Source organism: Pseudonaja textilis, chromosome 3, assembly GCF_049901715.1.
Source record: "Pseudonaja textilis isolate UNSWEBS1 chromosome 3, rPseTex1.2, whole genome shotgun sequence".
In the NCBI taxonomy this organism is placed as follows: domain Eukaryota; kingdom Metazoa; phylum Chordata; class Lepidosauria; order Squamata; family Elapidae; genus Pseudonaja; species Pseudonaja textilis.
The window spans coordinates 7,417,428-7,437,538 of NC_141992.1; the positions used below are offsets into that span (position 1 = coordinate 7,417,428).

Below are 20,111 nucleotides of genomic sequence, written 5' to 3' on the forward strand. Positions count from 1 at the left end.
TGGATGACCGAGAAGCTCCTTAGATGTTCCACTGATTAATTGTTCTCCTTGTCCAGAAATTTCTCCTTAGTTCTAGGTTGGTTTTCTCCTGGATTACTTTCCATCCGTAGCTTCTGAGGAAGAGGGGAAAATGAAGGTCTCAAAATGGATAAACAAGGGCAGAGAAACTCTGCAGAAATTCTAATAATAACATAACATCTTTGTTGGTACCTAATACCCCTTGATTTATAACCACAATTGGGATCCTAATTCCTGTTGCTAAGCAACCGTGGATGGCGAGAGAGTTACACCCCATTGTAAGGTGCAACACTCAATGATAGTCATGGGGTACAATAAGCAATCGCGTCATACTAGGAAACAGTCCTTATAGATCATAAGGATGCAAGCGACAAAGTCACAATCATACAGTCGCAAGCGGGAGGGGATGGGTGATAAGGAGCGATGAGAAGATTAACAGTAAGAGTAGTGCAGACTTTGTAAATAGTTGGACAGTGTTGAGGGGATTATTTGTTTAGCAGAGTGATGGCGTTCAGGAAAAAACTGCCCTTGTGTCTAGTTGTTCTGGTGTGCAGGGCTCTATAGCGTCGTTTTGAGGGAAGGAGTTGAAATAGTTTCAACTGTTGCCTCCAATATTGGAGCATTCACAACTTCCGAAGACAAACCGTTCCACTGGTGAATTATTCTCACTATTAAGAAGTTTCCCCTTAATTCCAGGTTGCTTCTCCCCTTCGTTAGCTTCCCATCTGTTGTTTCTTGTTTTTTTTCTCTCTTCCTTTTGGTGCTTCGGAAAATAATTTGACCCCCGCTCTTCTTCGTGGCATCCCCTCAAATACTGGAACGCCGTCACCCCTATTCTTTCTTTTCTCTAGACCAGCCATGCCCAAATTCTGCAAACGACATCTCTTTGCAACGCACCATTGTTCGATTGTAAAATGTAGAGCCAACATCTCCCAGTGACCAAGAGACAGTGAATCCCCCCGCACACCCAGCTGGTGTCATGGCAGAGAGCCGAGGGCGAAATTAACCACCAACTGCGAAGGCCGAATAGGGTTGCCCGTTACATTCTCAGATGTTATACCAGCATCTTAAGCCTCGAGGGTGGGAGGGGGCTTGTCAAACTTAACAGGAAACATATGTTTGTGTGTCTGTACGTGTGTGTGTGTGTGTGTTGTGTGTGTGATCTCCTCCTCCTCCTCCTCCTCCTCCGTGTTCGCTCTTAAAGCTGGGAAATTCCTGCCTGCCTCTTTCTTTCTTTTTTTTTTGCAGATCAAAAATCCCAGTGAGCGTCCCCTTCCCAGTAAATAACCATGCTGAGCACAATTCTAGCCTTTTCCAGTATTTGGCTTGTCCTATCCACACCTCTCCTGGCCGGTTTCTGTCCCAGCCGATGTTTGTGCTTCAGGACGACAGTCAGATGTATGCATTTGATGCTGGAGAGCGTTCCCGAAGTTTCACCGCAGACGAACGTCCTGTAAGTAATGGTTTTACTCGGGGTTATTATCATCCGGGGTTCGCTTCTCAGATCAAACCATGGCACGCAAAGCTTTTCTGAGCCAGTTTAGCCTAGAGAGAGCTAACCTGGCTGGTCTTCAACAGGCTTCCTGTCAGGGATGAGATAGGCTTGCAAAAATGAATGATTTGGTTCTTCTTCTTTTTAATAGCAGGGGAATAATAGAAAGATACTTTTCAAGGCTGTTCTAACACCAAACTTAGAAGTGTTTTACTCAGATAGATAGATAGATGGCTAGCTAGATACATAGCTAGGCAGATAGGAGAGAGAGAGAGAGAGAGAGAGAGAGAGAGAGAGAGAGAGAGAGAGAGAGAGGAAGTGAAAGATAGATAGATAGATAGATAGATAGATAGATAGATAGATAGATAGATAGATAGATAGATAGATAGATAGATAGATAGAAAGATAGATAGATAGATAGGCAGGCAGGCAGGCAGGCAGGCAGATGAGAGAGAGAGAGATGATATAGATAGATGATAGAGAAAGAGAGAGATGATATATAGGTATAGATAGATGATAAATAGAGATAGACAGATGTGTGTGGGGGGGAGGTATATAAATGTAGATATATATTTCTAAATGATGGGGAGAATTTATTGTTTTCTCTTTTTTTCAGCATCCAGCCCGGGGTGGATTATATATGTTTAATACTTAAATTTATTTGATATTTGGGGCACCTTTTTTCCTTTTGTATCTACCAATTTTGTTGGGGCTGATGATGGTATTGCTCGATGTATGGTTTGTTTTGATGGCTTGTTTTGCGCTTTGTTTGTTTTTCCGTTTTTTTATCCTTTATGATAAAAACCAAATAAATATATATATATACTTAAACACAGAGGCATTTCACCCATTCTGCATGCAGAAGGATTTTGGATGTGAAGATTGATACAGATAATACGAAAGTGTATTATTTTCACGCTTTCATTGCCTGCCATTTGGGGTGCTTTGCAGGGGGAAAATTGGAAACCTTGGGGGACAATAAAGGAATAGTCTTTAAGTCCAATTGTAATAGTTTTGCAGGTAGTCCTCGACTTACAACCAGTGACCATTCAAAAGTTACAATAATCCTGAAAAAAGTGACTTTGACCATTTTTCTTTCCTTTAAATCGTTCTAATAACTGTAAATAAGAAAACTGATAACTCCAGTTAATCCTTGATTTACAACAGTTCATTTAGTGACTGAAGTTACATAGTACTGACAAATGCAACCGTGACCATTTTTCTTTACTTTAAATCTTTCTAATAACTGTAAATAAGAGAATCATTAACAATTTACAGGTAGTCCTTGACTTATGACCATTCGAAGTTACAGCACTGAAAAAAGGGACATGATCATTTTTCGCACTTACGACTTTTGCAACATCCCCCATAGTCACATGACCAAAATTCAAATGCTTGGCAACTGACTCATATTTATGACCATGGCTATATCCCTGGGTCATGCAATCCCCCTTTTGCCACCTTCTGACAATCAAAGTCAACGGGGAAGCCAGATTCACTTAACAACCGGGTTACTAATTTAACAACTGCAGTGATTCACTTAACAACTGTGGCAAAAGGGATCGTAAACCAGGCCAAAACTCACTTAACAACCGTCTCTCGCTTAGCAATGGAAATTTTGGGCTGTTTTGATCATAAGTTGAAGACGGCGTATATTTGGGGTTATCATCTTTGTTGTCTGTTCTCCATAGCATGGCATGGCATGCAAACTTTTTTGAACCTGGTTTAGCTTAGAGAGCCAGCCTAGGTTAGTTTTCAGCAGGCCCCTTTCACAGATGCAGCAGTGAGGCTTGCAAAAGTGAGCGACCCTCTGAGTTTCTGCTTTTTTTAATTGTAGAGGAATAGCAATAGCACTTAGACCTTATATAACCCTTCACTGTGCTTTTACAGCCCTAAGTGGGTTACAAAGTCAGCCCCTTGCCCCCAACAATCTGGGTCCTCATTTCACCCACCCCAGAAGGATGGAAGTCTTGAGCCAGTCAGAATCTAACTCCTGGCATTTGGCAGAGTTAGAGAAGAATAGAATAGAATAAGAAATAGAATAATAGAATAGAATAAGAAATAGAAAGAATAGACTAGAACAGAACAGAATAGCAATAGCACTTAGGCTTCTATACCACTTCAGTGCTTTACAGCCCTCTCTAAGCAGTTTATAATGCCAGCCTATTGCCCCCAACAATCTGGGTCCTCATTTTACCACCCTCGGAAAGACGGAAGGTTGAATCCACCTTGAGCCGGTCGGGATCGAACTCCTAGAGTGAGCAGTGAGTTAACCTGCACTACTGCATTCTAATCACTGCGACACCACGGCTCTGGCACCACAGAATAACAACCACCTACCTTTGAAGATTGTCCTAATGTCAAAGAGTGAGGATCAGAGGCCTTTTACCCATTGCGCATACCGCTTTCTTGGGATTTGCTTTCATGTAGATTATACGGAGGAGGTCATTTTTGAGTTTTCACTGGATGCCAATTTGGGTGATATGCCAGGAAAAGAATTGGAAATCTTGGCATTAAATTAAGACATATTTTTGGGGGGTTGATTGTACTTTGGAGCAGTAGAAGGGAGACCATGTAGGGCAAGAAATTTCCATGCAAAGACAAATTGGAATATGGCAGGGCATGGCTGGCTGGGGAATTCTGGGAGTTGAAATCCACAAGTCTTAAAGTTGCCAAGTTTGGAAAACCCTGGTATAGTTGGAGACCTCTGGTATAGGTCTCTCCGCTCGAGCGAGGGGTTGGACTAGTAGACCTCCAAGGCCCCTTCCAACTCTTATGTTCTAGAAACACAACAAGCTTGTTTTAAAAGAATGTGCACAGATGTGCTTCCTTGCGGCTGACGGCATCTTGCAAAAAGCCAGGAGGGATGAATGAAATCTTTGTGCGTTGGAAAATTGGTGATCTGGGAGTAGAGATTTTGCAAACGGCTGGGAGGGAGATTTAAGTACGCGGGAGAACACACCCGGGATGCGTTCCTTTTCGAACCGTTCTAACAGTTCACAGGGTTTTGGGGCAGTTCCCCAAATGAGGTGGAAATGTGATTTTTGCACTGTTGGTTGGGGCAGCTCCTCTAGCATCACTTCCGAAGCCTGATTCTGTAGTATCAAACCCTCTGGTTTTGTGTGAATTGGGGAATTGTGTGTGTAGAATAGAATAGAATAGAATAGAATAGAATAGAATAGAAGAGAAGAGAAGAGAAGAGAAGAGAAGAGAAGAGAAGAGAAGAGAAGAGAAGAGAAGAGAAGAGTATTGAGGGAATTATTTGTTTAGCAGAGTGATGGCGTTCGGGGGAAAACTGTCCTTGTGTCTAGTTGTTCTGGTGTGCAGTGCTCCATAGCGTCGTTTTGAGGGAAGGAGTTGAAACAGTTTATGTCCGGGATGTGAGGGGTCTGTAAATATTTTCACAGCCCTCTTTTTGACTCCTTCAGTATACAGGTCCTCGATGGAAGGCAGGTGGGTAGTAATTGTTTTTTCTGCAGTCCTAATTACTCTCTGGAGTCTGTGTCTGTCCTGTTGGGTTGCAGAACCAGACCAGACAGTTATATAGAGGTGCAGATGACAGACTCAGCCATTCCTCTGTAGAACTGGATCAGCAGCTCCTTGGGCACTTTGAGTTTTCTGAGTTGGTGCAGAAAGAACATTCTTTGTTGTGCCTTTACATTAAGGGCCTGGAAGCTAAAACATATGAAGTACGGTTGCAGGAATTGGGTATGTCTAGTCTAGGGAAAAGAAGTAATTGGGAGGCGGGGGGCATGATAGCAGTCTTCCAGTATTTGAGGGGCTACAAAGAGGAGGGGGTCAACTTATTCTCCAAAGCACCAAGAAGGCAGGACAAGAATCAATGGATGGAAACTAATCCAGGAGAGAAGCAACCCAGAATCAAGGAGAAACTTCATAACGCTCAGGACAGTCAACCAGTGGAACAGAAGCTGCCTTCAGAAGTTGTGGGCGTTCCATCACCGGAGGTTTTTAAAAAGAGGCTGGACAGCCCCCTGTCTGAAATGGTATTTTCCTGCTTGCGCAGGGGGTACATGCAGATTTGTGGAATTCCTCCTAGATTTGTGCTTTGTGCAAACTTTTCTGCTCAGATTGGAAGTGAAAAAGAGCAAGCAGCATCAAGCGTGCAACTGGTAGAAAAAGTAAATAGGATTCCCACCTGCTTTGGACAGGTGGGCTGCATGTTCTCTACCTGTGCCTGTTGGGATATAATTTTCACAAGATCGTAACACTTTCCACCTGACCGGGCTGGAGAAGCACTTTTATAGGGACTCTATCCAGGTAGTCCTTGACTTACGCCAAAATTGAGCCCAAAATTTCTGTGGCTAAGCGAGACCTGTTGCGAAGTGAGTTTCGCCCCATGTTATGACCTTTCTTGCTACCGTTAAGTGAATCGGGTGCAGTTAAGTGAGTAACGCGGTTGTTAAATGAATCTGCCTTTCCCATTGACTTTGCTTGTCATAAGGTCGCAAAAGGGGATCACGTTGCAACCGTCATAAATATATACTAACTTAAGAACTGCAGTGAACGTTGCAAAATGGAGCAAAAACTGATTAACATCTCACTTAGCAATAGAAATTTTGGGGCTCATTGGTGGTCGTAATTTCGAGGATTGCCCGTATATCAAGATAATTAAAAGTATGAGAAGTATGGCTGCATTTCTAAAGAGAGCATTTTGAGAACATCGGGACAAAATGAATACTCTTTGCTCGGAAAAAATATCCACCAGAGATATATCAGGTTGCCTAGATTTAAAATATTTCTCAAGGTTTGCTGAATTGGCTGCGATCTGAGTCTTTGGAGGAACTGAGGAGAGACGTGTAGTGGAAAATATATGATTTGTTGCTTGCCTCTATGGGAGAACTTAAAAGAGGAAGTTAGCTAGCCATTATGCAGCTGAGATGCAAAGGAAAAAAATGAAAGAAGAGAGAAAAAATGATCCCCGCCCCCCCTGCGATGATAGCCATCAAAGATAAATAAGTAGGTTTCAGTGTTTCTGAAACTCGATCGCTTTTAAGATGGGTGGACTTCGATTTCCAGAATTCCCTAGCTAGCCATGCTGGCTGGGGAATTCTGGGGGTTGAAGTCCACCCATTATAAAGCGGTCAAATTTCAGAAACCCCGCCTCGGGCCCACCATTTGTATATTTAAAAAAGCCTCAACAACCCCACCTAATATTCCGATAACCAAAAATCCCGTTTAAATGTATTTGTATCTGTTTTAAACATGTGCTCCTTGAGCCGGTTTTTGTCTCGTAACACGGCACAGGGATGTGTCCGGGGTTTTTAATCAAAGGCCACCTTGCTGTCTTAACCTTCCTAGCAGAAAATACCTCAGGTTATCCTAATTTTCCTTAAAGCATAAGCCATGCATTCCCCGCCCTTCCTCCTGCTTCTCCCCAAATTCGAGAGAGCAAATGCACAGGAAACTCAGCTCTGGGGGAAAAAAAAAAGCCTGCTGGATGAATGACCAAAAAAAGGCTGTATTTTGGCATTTCTTCTGCTGCTGGCTGGAGCTGGAGGGGCCCCAAATGCGAAGGGCTGAACTGGTTCCAAGGCGAACAACAGCTGTGGGCCATTTGTGCTCTGCAAATTTTCAAACCCCATTAGATCAGTGGCCATTTGTTCCACGGGGTCTGTTTGAAACCCAAGGTCAACTGCATGGAAAGGAACCCAGCAGCAGTCCAGAAAAATCCGCATTGCAGCTTGCAGTGTCAATGGGTGGGTGGGGGAGGATGCTGGCTTATGCCTGGGTTTTGTGGAAAAGGGGGTTAACGGTTGGCTTGAGACACTTTGGGGTCTCAATGGTGCAGAACCTACAGGTGTGGTCAGCTAATTGACTCAAACATTGTCTGGCCAAGATGTGGATTTCAAAGCAGAGCATGTTTCACTCCTTTCTTCCCTTTTCTTTCCTTCCCTTTCTTCTTTCTTCCCTACTTTCCTTTCCTTTTCCTTCTTTCCTTCCTCTTCTTCCTTTCCTCTTTGCTTTTTACCTTTCTTTCTTCCCTCCTTCATTCTTTTTTTCTTCCCTTTTTCCTATTTTCCTATCTTCTTCCTTCCTTTCCTTTCCTTTTTCTTTCTTCCTTTTTTCCTTTTTTCCCTACCTTCTTCCTTTTCTCTTTTCTTTTTTTTCTTTTCTTTTCTATTCTTTTTTTTTATCTTGTTTTTATTATTTTTTTATAAATAACTGAAGGCTGCAAACATACTTCGTATTCCTTCCTCCTCCTATTTTCCTCACAATAACCCTGTGAGGTGAGTTTGGCTAAGAGAGTGACTGGCCAAACTCACCCAGCCATCTTTTGTGCCTAGGGCGGGACTAGAACTCACCATCTCCTGGTGATTGGCTCAAAGTCACCCAGCTGTCTTTCTTGCCTAAGGCGGGACTAGATCACATGACCACATTTTGGAAACTCCGTAACAGGCCTTATTTATAGCTCATTTGCCCATTGTCACCTGAGATTCCCTTACCATGGTTTTGGTGAAAACTGGCATATACTTCCTCTTTTTGGCAAAACCATGCCAGTTAACAACCATGGTTTCCGCTTAATGACCACTGCAAAAGGTCATAAAATCAGGTTTGTGTTTGGACCTTTACAATTTATGACCATTAATGGGCAGGCTCTATTATGGTCATAACACAAGGATTACCTGTATTCCCAGGTTATAAATTCATCTTCTTATTAGAAGCCTTTTCAGTACAGGTTGTCCTCAACTTACAACCATTTGTTTAGTGACCAAAGTTACAACAGCACAGAAAAAAGTGATTTATGACCATTTTTCACACTTATGACCATTGCAGGCATCCCCGTGGTCCCGTGATCAAAACACAAGAGGCTTGGCAACTGACTCATATTTATGACGGTTGCAGCCTCCCAGGATCGTGTGATCAACTTTTACGACCTTCTGACAGGCAAAATCAATGGCTGAAGCCAGATTCACTTAACGACTGTTTACTATCTTAAGAACTGCAGCGATTCACTTAATAATTGTGGCCAGAAAGGTTGTAAAATGGGGCAAAACTCGCTTAATTGACTTGCTTAGCGACTGAAACGTTGGGCTCAATCGTAGTCGTAAATCAAGGACTACCCGTAGAGGTAGTAAGTAGCCTTCAAGGCAGGAGACGAACTTCCTGTATTTGACTGCTTTTCTCTTCAATCCACTTTTATTTCCCCAAGGAGCGTTTTCTTTGGGCCTCATCTCTTCCGGGTTCCAGACTCCATGTTTGCGAACTGGCATTGGGTTTCTCCCAAGATCGGGCCCCTTGTTTATCTTGGAGACAGGACTGAATTCAAGGTTCTTTCCTGCTGTGCAATCTGAGTATTAAACAGAGCCCAATCAAGATAAAAGCATTGCTGAGGGAGAGGCGAGGAAGAAACATCCCTGAGGCCTTTTAGCAAAAGACTGAGCTCCCTCGACCATCCCGCCAGATGTTCAGGACAGACGGTGCAAAGCAGCAGAAGACACAGCAGATCCCAGACTCGGCTCATGCAACGAGATCCCCAAAGCCGATTACAAAACGACACCTAACACAGAGGCCCAAATGAGTCACTCGAACATCTGTCAAAAATGGTCCTGCGCCAGCCCTGAAAACGGGAGGGAACGCTAAGAGGTGAAAGTGTGTGGAAAACGAGCAGGTTAAAAGGGTTTCAAACACAGGTAGGTCCTCGACTTACGACCACAACTGAGCCCAAAATGTATGTTGCCAAGCGAGACATCGGTTGGGTGGATTTTGCCCCGTTTTCATGACTTTCCTTGCCACGTTGTTAAGCGAATCATTGTGACGTTAAGCAAATAACACCACTGTAAAATGGAATCCGGCTTCCCCATTGATTTCGTTTGTCAGGTCGCAAAAAGGGATCACGTCATGTGACCCTGGGAGGTGGCGGCCCCCGCCATAAATATGAACCGCTTGAATTTGGATCCCGTGGCCACCGGGTTGCTGCAATGGCCACGAAGGGTGAGGAACCGTCACAAGTCACTTGGACACCCTTGGCTCACCAGCCAGCATCCTGAACTGCTTCTGGGCAGAGGAAAGAGAGTAATTGCAGGGGGCAATATTAGGAGATGGTGCAGCTGGTCCTCGACTTACAACGCTTCATTTAGAGGCCGTTCAAAGTTACAGCGGCACTGAACAAAGTGGCTTAGGATTGGGTTGCACACTTAAATACCACTGCAGCGTCCCTATGGTTCAGGTGAAACCAGGCGGTTAGCAACTGACTCGTACCTATGACGGTGGCAACGTCCCTGGGGGAGACTATGGGATCCCCTTTTGCAACCTTCTGGCAAGCCCAGTCAACGGAGAAGCCCAGGTTAATTTAACAACCACATTCCTTACTTAACAACCGCTATAATTGTGGCCCTAAAATGTGGCAAACTTCACTTAACAGCTCAGCCAAAAGAAATCGGGGGCTCCGCTCCGGTCGTAAATGGAGGATTACCGGTAGCCAAATGCAAAAGGCCACTTTGTGTGCCAGGATCCCTTCAATCTCATCCACCCACCAGGTCCCTGGGCAGAACTCGGGAGGCAGGCAGAGAAAAGCGCCAAGTCCAGCTGACTGCGGGATCCGCCATCATAACGCCATTAGACTGACACGCCACTCCACCCTCAGCAAAAGGGTCTGAATTCTGGGGGGGAGGGAGGGAGGGAGGAAAGGGTCGGAGGAACCTTTGGGGGCACCTCCAAGCTTTGGTCTGCATCAGACAGGCAGGAAGACTCCACCAAAACGAGACCAGAGGAGCAGCTGAGCTGATAAAGAGACTCTGCCTGCATTCAGTCCCACCAGGAACCTGGAAATACCCCTCCCTCCCGTTCCTCCCTCTTTCCTTTCTCCTTCCATCTTTTCTCCTCCTTTCCTTCTCCTTCCTTCCTTCCATCCTCTTCTTTCCTCCCTCCCTCTTTCCTTCCTTCCTTCCCTCCATTCTTCTTCCTTCCTTCCATCCTCTTCTTTCCTCCCTCCCTTTCCTTCCTTCCTCCTTCCTTCTATCTTTTCTCCTTCCACCCTCTTTTCTCCCTTTTTTTCCTTCTCTCCCTCCTTCCATTCTTTCTCCTTCCATCCTCTTTTCCTCCTTCCCTCCCTTCCTCCCTTCATTCTTTCTTCCTTTCCCTCCACCTTCCTTTCCATTTCTTCCTCTTTTCTTCTTCTATCCTCTTCTTCCTCCCGCCCTCCCCTTTTTCTTTCCTCCCGCTTCCTTTCTCCCTTTTCTCCTTCCATCCTCTTTTCCTCCTTCCCTCCCTTTCTTCCTTCCATATTTTCTCCTTCCTTCCTTCCCTTCCTTCCTCCCTTCATTCTTTCTTCCTTCTTCCATTCCCTCCACCCTTCTTTCCATTTCTTCCTCTTTTCTCCTTCTATCCTCTTCTTCCTCCTGCCCTCCCCTTTTTCTTTCCTCCCGCTTCCTTTCTCCCTTCCTTCCTTTTCTCCTTCCATCCTCTCCTCTTCTTTCCTCCCTCCCTCCTTTCCTTTCTTCCTCCCTCCCTCCCTCCTTCCCACTTGGGAGGGGACAACCCCCAAGGGCTAACGGGGAGGCGGCAGGGCAGCAGAGGCCAAGGAAAGGCGGGAGAGGATCTGATGAAAACTTCCCTGTTCGTTGGACCCCCTTACTCCGAACTTACAAACCAAATCAGCAGAACCCGTGGGAACTGCGCCGGAGGAAAAGGAATCCGGCTTACGGCAGAGGACCGGAGGGGAGAGAAACGCCGGGTCCCCCTTTCTTCCCTCCCCCGAGTTCCCAGCACAATTTGGGCTTGGTGAAATCTGGACCGCTTCCCCTGTCTGCGCCCGCCCGCCCCTCTCTCGCTGGGACGGGCAGCAGGGCGATTCCAAAGAGGAGCCGAGACTCTCCGGAGAAAGCGAGTCGGTTCGTTCACCGTCCGTATTTCCTTGCTCGGGGCAAGGCTGGAGTGAAGACACGGAAACTTTGCACAACTGAAGCCTCGCCAGCCATTTCCGTTGAGAGGCAGATCCACTTAATCCGAATCGGGTCTCCTTCAGGCTTCGAGGCTCTTTTAGTTTGAACCTGGGCTTGCAATTTAGGCGGCAAGGGGGCCTCTGAGCACGGGCTGAGTGCTGAACTGGCGCCTGAGATTTCCCCCACTACGGACGGTCCTGCCGTTTCCCCAGTTTTGCAGGAAATGAGCAACGGCGCTTTAATCCGAAGCAAACGACGGTTGCAATCGTTCACATCAGAGAGGGAAAGAGCCCCAAACCCACGTTTGCAAGGTTGTGAGAATAAGAGTAACAAAAACAAGCACAACGCCCTCCTGAAACGGCGTTGACGCAACGTCACTCTGCACCCCGCACGAGGCTCGGCGTGACTCCGGTTCGAATAAGGTCAAACTGACCTGGGCGAGGAGATAATCAGCTTCATTTGCATTCATGGCGACCGTGAGGCTTTGCGAGGATCGACCACGCCCCCTCCCCGCCTCCCGTGCCTGCCCCGTGACTTTTTTTGCAAATTGTTTCCCTTCGTGCGCAAGTGTGGATTATGGGACCGGTAGAAATGTTCGAAAAAGTTGTTTCTAAAACCCAGAGACACGTGTTTGGCCGCCGGTACGCGGGACGCCCTAACCTCAGTGTCCATCGCCGCCCCAGGGATGGGTGTCGTTTGGCTAAGTAACGCATACTCTGGTTTCTCTTCAGATCGTATAAATCTTTCGCCTTTTACTAAAGATTTCCGTGGAGAGGAACATTTATGAGTTTCGATTAATTTTTTGAGGCCCTGCTTCGGTAGGGCTACCTTTACCTGGTTCTAAAAATAGAGAAAATGGTGTATTTGTGGCCTGTAAGCTTTAAGTTTCTTGGTTGTACGTGATAGTGGTTTATGTAGATAACGTTAGAGAGCGTACAAAAGGTGCAGAGGAGAGTAACCAGGACGGGTAGGCAACTGGAGGTAAGAGCATGCGTATGGCTAGTCTAGTAAAGACGGGGGACAGGATAGCAGTCTTCCAATATTTGGGGAGCTCCTACAGAGAGGAGGAGGAGGAGGAGGAGTGTGGGGTGAATAAAGCTATTTTGCAAAGCGCCTGTAGAAGGAACAATGGATGAAAACTGAAGGAGGAGAGATTTAACCTGGAAATAAAGAGAAACTTTCTGACGGCGAGAAGTTGCCAGTTGTGGCTAGGATCTCCTGCTTGGGGGGAGGGGTTGGACTAGATGACCTACAAGGTCGCTTCCAACTCTGTTAATCTGGATGGCAGAGGGAGAATGTTTTCTTTTGGCGGCTTGGGGTCCCCAACCCCTGATGTATGGGCCTGCACAAACATGCAGAATGCAGGCAGCACAAAAAACCGACACCCTCCTCTGGTCCACAAATCCGTGCCTGGGTGCCCAAAAGGTTGACCTACATAACGATAATCTTGGGATTGTCCTGCAGCTTTTGCTTTGCTTAATTTTGCTGGTTGAGGAATTCTGGGGGGACCACAAGGCTGCAAGGGATTTGGGGGAAGATCTTCCACTCCAGAGGTCTCAAACCTTTTCCGGCTCTGTGGACTGGCAGGAGCAGCAGCAGCAGCAGAGGGGGAGGGGGAGAAGGGGTGGTTGCAGTCACACGCCTGATGCTTACACAAATGGAGCTTCACAAGTTTGCCTGCAGCTTGTGAAGTCCGGTCCCCCGGGGGTTGGGGGACCCCTGTTCTAGTCCAATCCCTGTCCAAGGCAGGAGGGGGCCATACCCTCCCAGACACATGGATGCCCAATGTTTTCTTGAAAAACTGCAGCAACGGAGCACCCCCAACTTCCGAAGACAAAGAAGTTCCACTGGTTAATTGTTCTCACTGGCAGCAAATTTCTCCTTAAATCCAGGTTGCTTTTCTCCTTGATCAGTTTGCATCTCCTGGTTCTTGTCCTGCCTTCAGGTGCTTTGGGAAATGGGTTGACCCACCCTTCTTTGTGGCATCCCTTCCAATACTGGAAAACAGCATGTCATTCCTGATCCTTTTCTTTATTAGGCTGGAGACATAGCTACGTCCTGCAATTTATCCTGCAGATCCCTTAATAATCTTTCTTGCGCTTCTCTACACTCTTTCGGTGTCCCCAATTCACGTGTGAGCCTGGTGCCCAGGCCAATGAGGGATGCCAGACAGGAGGTGCAGGATTTTCAAATGGCTTCTTATTGGAGTATTCCCAAGGAAAAGGGCTCCGGGCAGGGGTGGGATCCGACCGGTGTAACTACCGGTTCGGTGAGTTTCAATTTGCTGCATGCGCATGTGAATCGTGGTCAGCTTGTTGCCTGGACAGGTGAGCAGCACTGCATGCGGATGCGCGTTTAAAAAAGCATTTTTTTTCCTGCTTTTTCAACCTCAGCTGTGCCGCGCAAAGCAACTGAGGTTGAAAAAGCAGGAAATAAAGGACAGGTAAGAGCCCAGGTGGGCGCGTGGGCCAAAGCAACAGCAGACATAGAACTGGTTCTATGTCTGCAGCTCTTCAAAGCTACCGGTTCTACAGAGCCAGAAAGAATCCCACCCCTGGCTCCCGCCCAAAATGCCAAGAACCAAGAACAAAGGATTAAGAAATCTTTATTTTTTATAAAGGAGAAGGCGTTATAATAAGAAATATCATCTAATATCCAAACTAGAGACAATAATGCTACAAATTTGTTCAGTTGGTCTCGATTTGCTCCAGGCCATCTCTATGCCTAACTCCTAGCTGAGGTCTGCAAGTGGCCGAACTCTTTACTACCCAGAATTGCGACAAGCTTTACAAATGTATGTTTCCTCTGAATAAACGTTCTTTGTTCTTGCTAGACAAACCCCCCAATTACAGGCTCTCTGATTTATTTTCCAGGGTGTGTCATGACCTGGCTTTATTTTAGTAGGCTTTCTAGGGTCTCAGCATCCTTTTTACATTGTGGCAACCAAAACTGGAGGCAAATATTCTACGTGTGGCCTTCCCAAGGCATTATAAAGTGGTACCTATCAACTCTTCATGTGATCATCTGTTGATGCAGCCTTAGGACTGCATTGGCTTCTTTGGCAGCTGCAATGCACTGCTGGCTCCACCAGAAACGCAAGGCATCCCACAAACACGTTGTCCTTGGGTGAACAAGAACCCTTTTCCGAACATTCCCGCCGGTTCCAGAAGTGGGACTTTCGCACTAAGCGAAACGCTTCATCCATCACGGCAGAATCGCAGCCTTTCCTCCTCACAATGCATGACGGTTGGAGCCAATGCAAATGAGGCTTACTCCTCGCCCCCACCTCCCCTGCCCAGTTCGTTTCCCGTTGGCTGCGATGCTACCAATGAGAAACTTGGACAATAGAATAGAGTAGAGTAGAGTAGAATAGAATAGAATAAGAAGAGGAGTGGAGTGTGGAGTGGAGTAGAGTGGAGTAGAGTAGAGTAGAGTAGAGTAGAGTAGAGTAGAGAGAACAGAATAGAAAAAGAAGAGTGGAGTAGGGTAGAGTAGAGTAGAGTAGAGTAGAATAGAAAAAGAATGGAGTGGAGTGGAATGGAATGGAATGGAATAGAATAAGAAGAGTGGAGTGGAGGAGTGGAATGGAGTGGAGTGGAGAGTAGAGTAGAGTAGAGTAGAGTAGAGAAAAGAATGGAGTGGAGTGGAATGGAATGGAATGGAATGGAATGGAATGGAATAGAATAAGAGGAGTGGAGTGGAGTGGAGTGGAGTGAGAGTAGAGTAGTAGAGTAGAGTAGAGTAGAGTAGAGTAGAGTAGAAAAAGAATGGATTGGAGTAGAATGGAATGAAATGGAATGGAATGGAATGGAATAGAATAGAATAAGAAGAGTGGAGTGGAGTGGAGTGGAGTGGAGTGGAGTGGAGTGGAGTAGAGTAGAGTAGAGTAGAGTAGAGTAGAGTAGAGTAGAGTAGAGTAGAGTAGGAGAGTAGAAAAAGAGTGGATTGGAGTGGAGTGCAATGGAATGGCATGGCATGGCATGGAATAGAATAGAATAGAATAGAATGGAATAGAATAGAAGAATAGAATAGAATAAGAAGAGTGAGTGGAGGAGGAGCGGAGTAGGGCAGAGCAGAGTAGTAGAAAAAGAATGGATGGAATGGAATGGAATGGAATGAATAGAATGGAATGGAATAGAATGGAATAGAATAGAATAAGAAGAGTGGAGTGGAGTGGAGTGGAGTGGAGTGGAGTGGAGTGGAGTGGAGTGTGGAGTAGTGTAGAGTGGAGTAGAGTAGAGTAGAGTAGAGTAGAGTAGAGTAGAGTGTAGAGTAGAAAAGAATGGATTGGAGTAGAATGGAATGAAATGGAATGGAATGGAATGGAATGGAATAGAATAGAATAGAATAGAATAGAATAGAATAGAATAGAATAGAATAGAATAGGAAGAGTAGAGTGGAGTGGAGTGGAGTGGAGTGGAGTAGAATAGAATAGAATAGAAAAAGAATGGATTGGAGTGGAATGGAATGGAATGGAATGGAATGGAATAGAATAGAATAGAATAAGAAGAGTGGAGTGGAGTGGAGTAGAATAGAATAGAAAAAGAATGGATTGGAGTAGAATGGAATGAAATGGAATGGAATAGAATAGAATAGAATAGAATAGAATAGAATAGAATAGAATAGAATAGAATAGAATAGAATAAGAAGAGTGGAGTGGAGTGGAGTGGAGTAGAGTAGAATAGAATAGAATAGAAAAAGAATGGAATGGAATGGAATGGAATAGAATAGAATAGAATAGAATAGAATAGAATAAGAAGAGTGGAGTGGAGTGGAGTGGAGTGGAGTGGAGTAGAGTAGAGTAGAATAGAATAGAAAAAGAATGGAATGGAATGGAATGGAATAGAATAGAATAAGAAGAGTGGAGTGGAGTAGAGTAGAAAAAGAGTGGAGTGGAGTGGAGTGGAATAGAATAGAATAGAATAGAATAGAATAGAATAGAATAGAATAGAATAGAATAGAATAAGAAGAGTGGAGTGGAGTGGAATGGAATGGAATGGAATGGAATATAATTCTTTATTGGCCAAGTGTGATTGGAAATACAAGGAATTTGTCTTAATGTAAATACTCTCAGTATACCTAAAAGAAAGGATACATTCGTCAGGAGTCGAGAATCATTAGGTACAACACTCAATGATAGTCATATACAATAGGCAATCAATCATACTAGGAAACAATATAAGTTGTAAGGATATAAGTGACGAAGTTACAGTCATACAGTCACAAGTGGGAGGCGATGAGTGATAAGGAGCGATGAGAAGATTAACAGTAATCGGAGCCACGCCTAAACTTACAATCAGGATGCCAAACGGATGTCAGCTACATGAGGTCTTTTTTTTTTTCAGAAGTGGGTGTAATTTTTCCTCCGCATCGTTATCAGACTTGGAAGCCTCTTTTAGCTGACGGTCAGTTTTTGCACCCTTTAGGCGGGGCGCCGATCTTTCCTCGCAAACACAGCCTTAAATCTAACACAAATTGAGCGGGGAGGCGGGGCGAGGAATAGCCTCATTTGCATTGGTTTCAACCGTGATGCTTTGCGAGGAGAAAGGATCCGCGACTCTCCCGTGATGGATGCCACCGTTTCGCTTAGTGCGAAAGTCTCGGTTCTGGAATCGGCGGGAATGTTCGATAAAGCCTTCCTGTTCACCCACGGACACGTGTTTGTGCACGGTTGCGCGCGGGACGCCATAGCTTCAGTGTCCATCGCTGCCGTAGGGCTCGGTTTCGGAAGGGAAATAAAACTGCCTTTTCTTCTGTGGCGAAGTGAGTCCAGAGTCTGGGTTATGACTCTTCAATTTTTGGAGGCCCTGAAACGATAGGGCTACTTTTACCTGGTACTAAAAATAGAAGAAAAACCGAGTAATAGTTAAGGTTTTTTCTTCTCCTAGTAGTGTCGTTTGAACGAGTGTTTCTACGGGTTTGGGGTAATTGTTGCTTGTGTTCATTCAGAGGAAAAAGAACGCGTTCTTTCGCCCTTTATTCTTCTAGTTTGCGAGTCCCACGCCCCTATGCATTAGCCGACCATTACGCTGCATCTGTCCCACGTGCCTGATGACCGAAAGATTAAAGGCCGATGCTCTACCAGGGATCTCCAACCTCGACACGTTTAAGCCTGTCAGACTTCAACTCCCAGAATCCCCCAGCAGGCAAAGCCAGCTGGGGAATTCTGGGAGTTGAAGTCCGCCAAACAGATTGGAATCCCCTGACCTACGGGATAATGTATTAGATTGTCCTGCATCTTTGCATTTGTCTGGATCGGGGGTGGGTTTAGTTTTCTCAATGCTTCAATACCTCTCAATTGATTTTCCTCCTGATTCAAGGAATAATAATGGATATTTGTTGGTTGGTATATAAGACCATAGGGCTGCAAGGAACTTTGGAGGAGATCTTCCACTCCAGAGGTCTCCCACCCTTTCTGGCAGCAGCAGCAGCAGCAGCGGTGGGGGAGCAGGAGAAGGAATGTTTCGGGCACACGCCTGCTACGGTACTTACACAAATGGAGGTTTCACGGCTTTTGCCTGCAGCTTGTGAAGTCCGGTTCCCAATGGGCCCAGCGGTTGGGGGACCCCTGTTCTAGTCCAATCCCTGTCCAAGGCAGGAGAGGTCATATCATCCCAGACATATGGATGCCCAATGTTTTCTAGAAAAACTGCAGCAACGGAGCACCCCAACTTCCGAAGACAAAGAAGTTCCACTGGTTAATTGTTCTCACTGGCAGCAAATTTCTCCTTAATTCCAGGTTGCTTCTCTCCTTGATCAGTTCCCATCCGTTGGTTCTTGTCCTGCCTTCAGGTGCTTTGGGAAATGGGTTGACCCACCCTTCTTTGTGGCATCCCTTCCAATACTGGAAAACAGCATGTCATTCCTGATCCTTTTCTTTATTAGGCTGGAGTCATAGCTAAGTCCTTTGAACCGTTCATCCTGCATGTTCGGTTCCGCCAACAAAGAGTTAAATCTAATCCAAGCTGACGGGAGGCGGGGAGAGGAGTACCCTCATTTGCATTGGCTTCAACCATGATGCTTTGCGAGGAGAAAGGACCCGCAGCTCTCCCGTGATGGATGGACCATTTTGCTTTCTGCGAAAGTCCCCCTTCTGCAACCGGTGGGAGTATTCAAGAAAACCTTCCCGTTCACCCACGGACATGGCTTAGTGCTCAGTCGCGCGTGGGATACCATAATCTCAAGTGTCGATCGTCCCTCTAGGGTTCGGTGTCGGCGGCAAAATGAGTTACCTTATCTTGTCGTGCTGAACTGAGTCCACTCTGGGTTGACTCTATCTTCAATTTTTGGAGGCCCTGTATTGACAGGGTTTCTTTCTGCTTTGGTGTAAAAGTGTGCAAAGTTTTCATAAGAGGCCTATGAACTTTCAGCTTTCCTGTCCTTTGAAAGAGTGGTTGTGTGTGTTTGTGTGAATTGTAGCATCTTTTTATTCTGATGTCCTTACAGCTGATTAAGGGGAATGTTTTCTTTTGGAGTTTGTTCTCATTGCTTGTAGGTCTCCAACCTGTGTTCTATGGGCAGGTCCTATGCCACCTCTAGACCATAACTGCTGTAGCTGACCTATGGCAGGGGACTCCAACGTTAGCAACTTTTAGGCTTGGCAGGCTTCAACTCCCAGAATTCCCCCGCAGGGCAAAGCAAATTTCCAGGTTGCTTCTCTCCTTGATCAGTTTGCATCCGTTGCTTCCTGTCCAGCTGTCAGGTTCTTTGGGAAATAGGCTGACCCATCCTTCTTTGTGGCATCCCTTCAAATATTATAACCATTCATCGTGCAATTTATCCTGCAGATCCCTTCATGGTCTTTCTTGCGCTTCTCAGCACTCTTTCGGTGTCCCCAATTTGGGAGGAACCCCAGACAGGAGGTGCAGGATTTTCTAATTGCTCTTAACAAAGGATTAAGAAATCTTTTATCTTTTTATAAAGGAGAAGATGGGAAAATAAGAAATATCATCTAATATCCAAAATGGAGACAATAATTCTACAAATTTGTTCTGTTGGGTCTCTATTTGCCTCTATGTCATCTCTATGCCTAATTCCTAGCTGAGGTCTGCAAGTGGCCGAACTCTTTACTACCCAGAATTGTGACAAGCTTTACAAATGCATATTTCCTCTGAATAAACATTCTTTGTTCTTGCTAGACAAACCCCCCAATTACAGGCTCTCTGATTTACTTTCCACGGTGTGTCATGACCTGGCTTTCTTTTCCCAGGAAGCTCATGGCTTCCTAGGGTCTCACCATCGTTCTTACATTGTGGAAACCAAAACTGGACACAAGTAACCTGGGAACCCAGAGCAGGATCGACCGCATCAAATGTCTCGTGTGATCTGCTGTAGTTGGGGAGGGGGGAGAAAATGGTGGTGATTCCCCCTCAGATTTTGTTCTATTGTACTTTATTAATTTTATTTGATTCTTTTTATTAGCTTTTTATTGGGCTTTTTTATTTTATTTTAAAGATGGTTTTACATTCTATAAGCCGCCTCGAGTTGCCATGGGCGAATAGGCAGCAATATAAATTCAATACATAAGTAGTCTACCTGTGGCCTTCCCGAGTGGTACCTACCAACCCTTCATGTGATCCTCTGTTGATGCAGCCTTAGGACCGCATGGGCTTTTTTGGCAGCTGCAGCACACTGCTGGCTCCACCAGAAATGCAAGGCATCCCACAAACACGTGTCCCTGGGTGAACAAGAATCCTTTT

General features: G+C 45.5%; 1 protein-coding gene and 1 non-coding gene across 4 annotated transcripts in view; both read left to right on the forward strand.

Moving 5' to 3' along the window:
• Nucleotides 1-455: 455 nt before the first annotated feature.
• The window catches only part of LOC113434286 (peroxidasin homolog), a 99,390-nt gene continuing 79,734 nt past the window's right edge, over nt 456-20,111 (forward strand). For 2 of the 3 annotated variants that reach the window (XR_015742671.1, XM_087928873.1), the window contains exon 1: nt 456-1,471. Coding sequence is in view for 2 of the 3 variants with exons in the window: in XM_087928873.1 (XP_087784999.1) it covers nt 1,308-1,471 (164 nt within the window). In the remaining variant the exon portion in view is untranslated. The remainder of the gene's footprint in view (nt 1,472-20,111) is intronic. The other variant, XM_026697357.2, reaches the window with a different exon arrangement.
• LOC113434564 (U5 spliceosomal RNA) lies at nt 12,124-12,238 on the forward strand. The gene has a single exon (XR_003373816.1). It is a non-coding gene; the product is annotated as a U5 spliceosomal RNA (small nuclear RNA).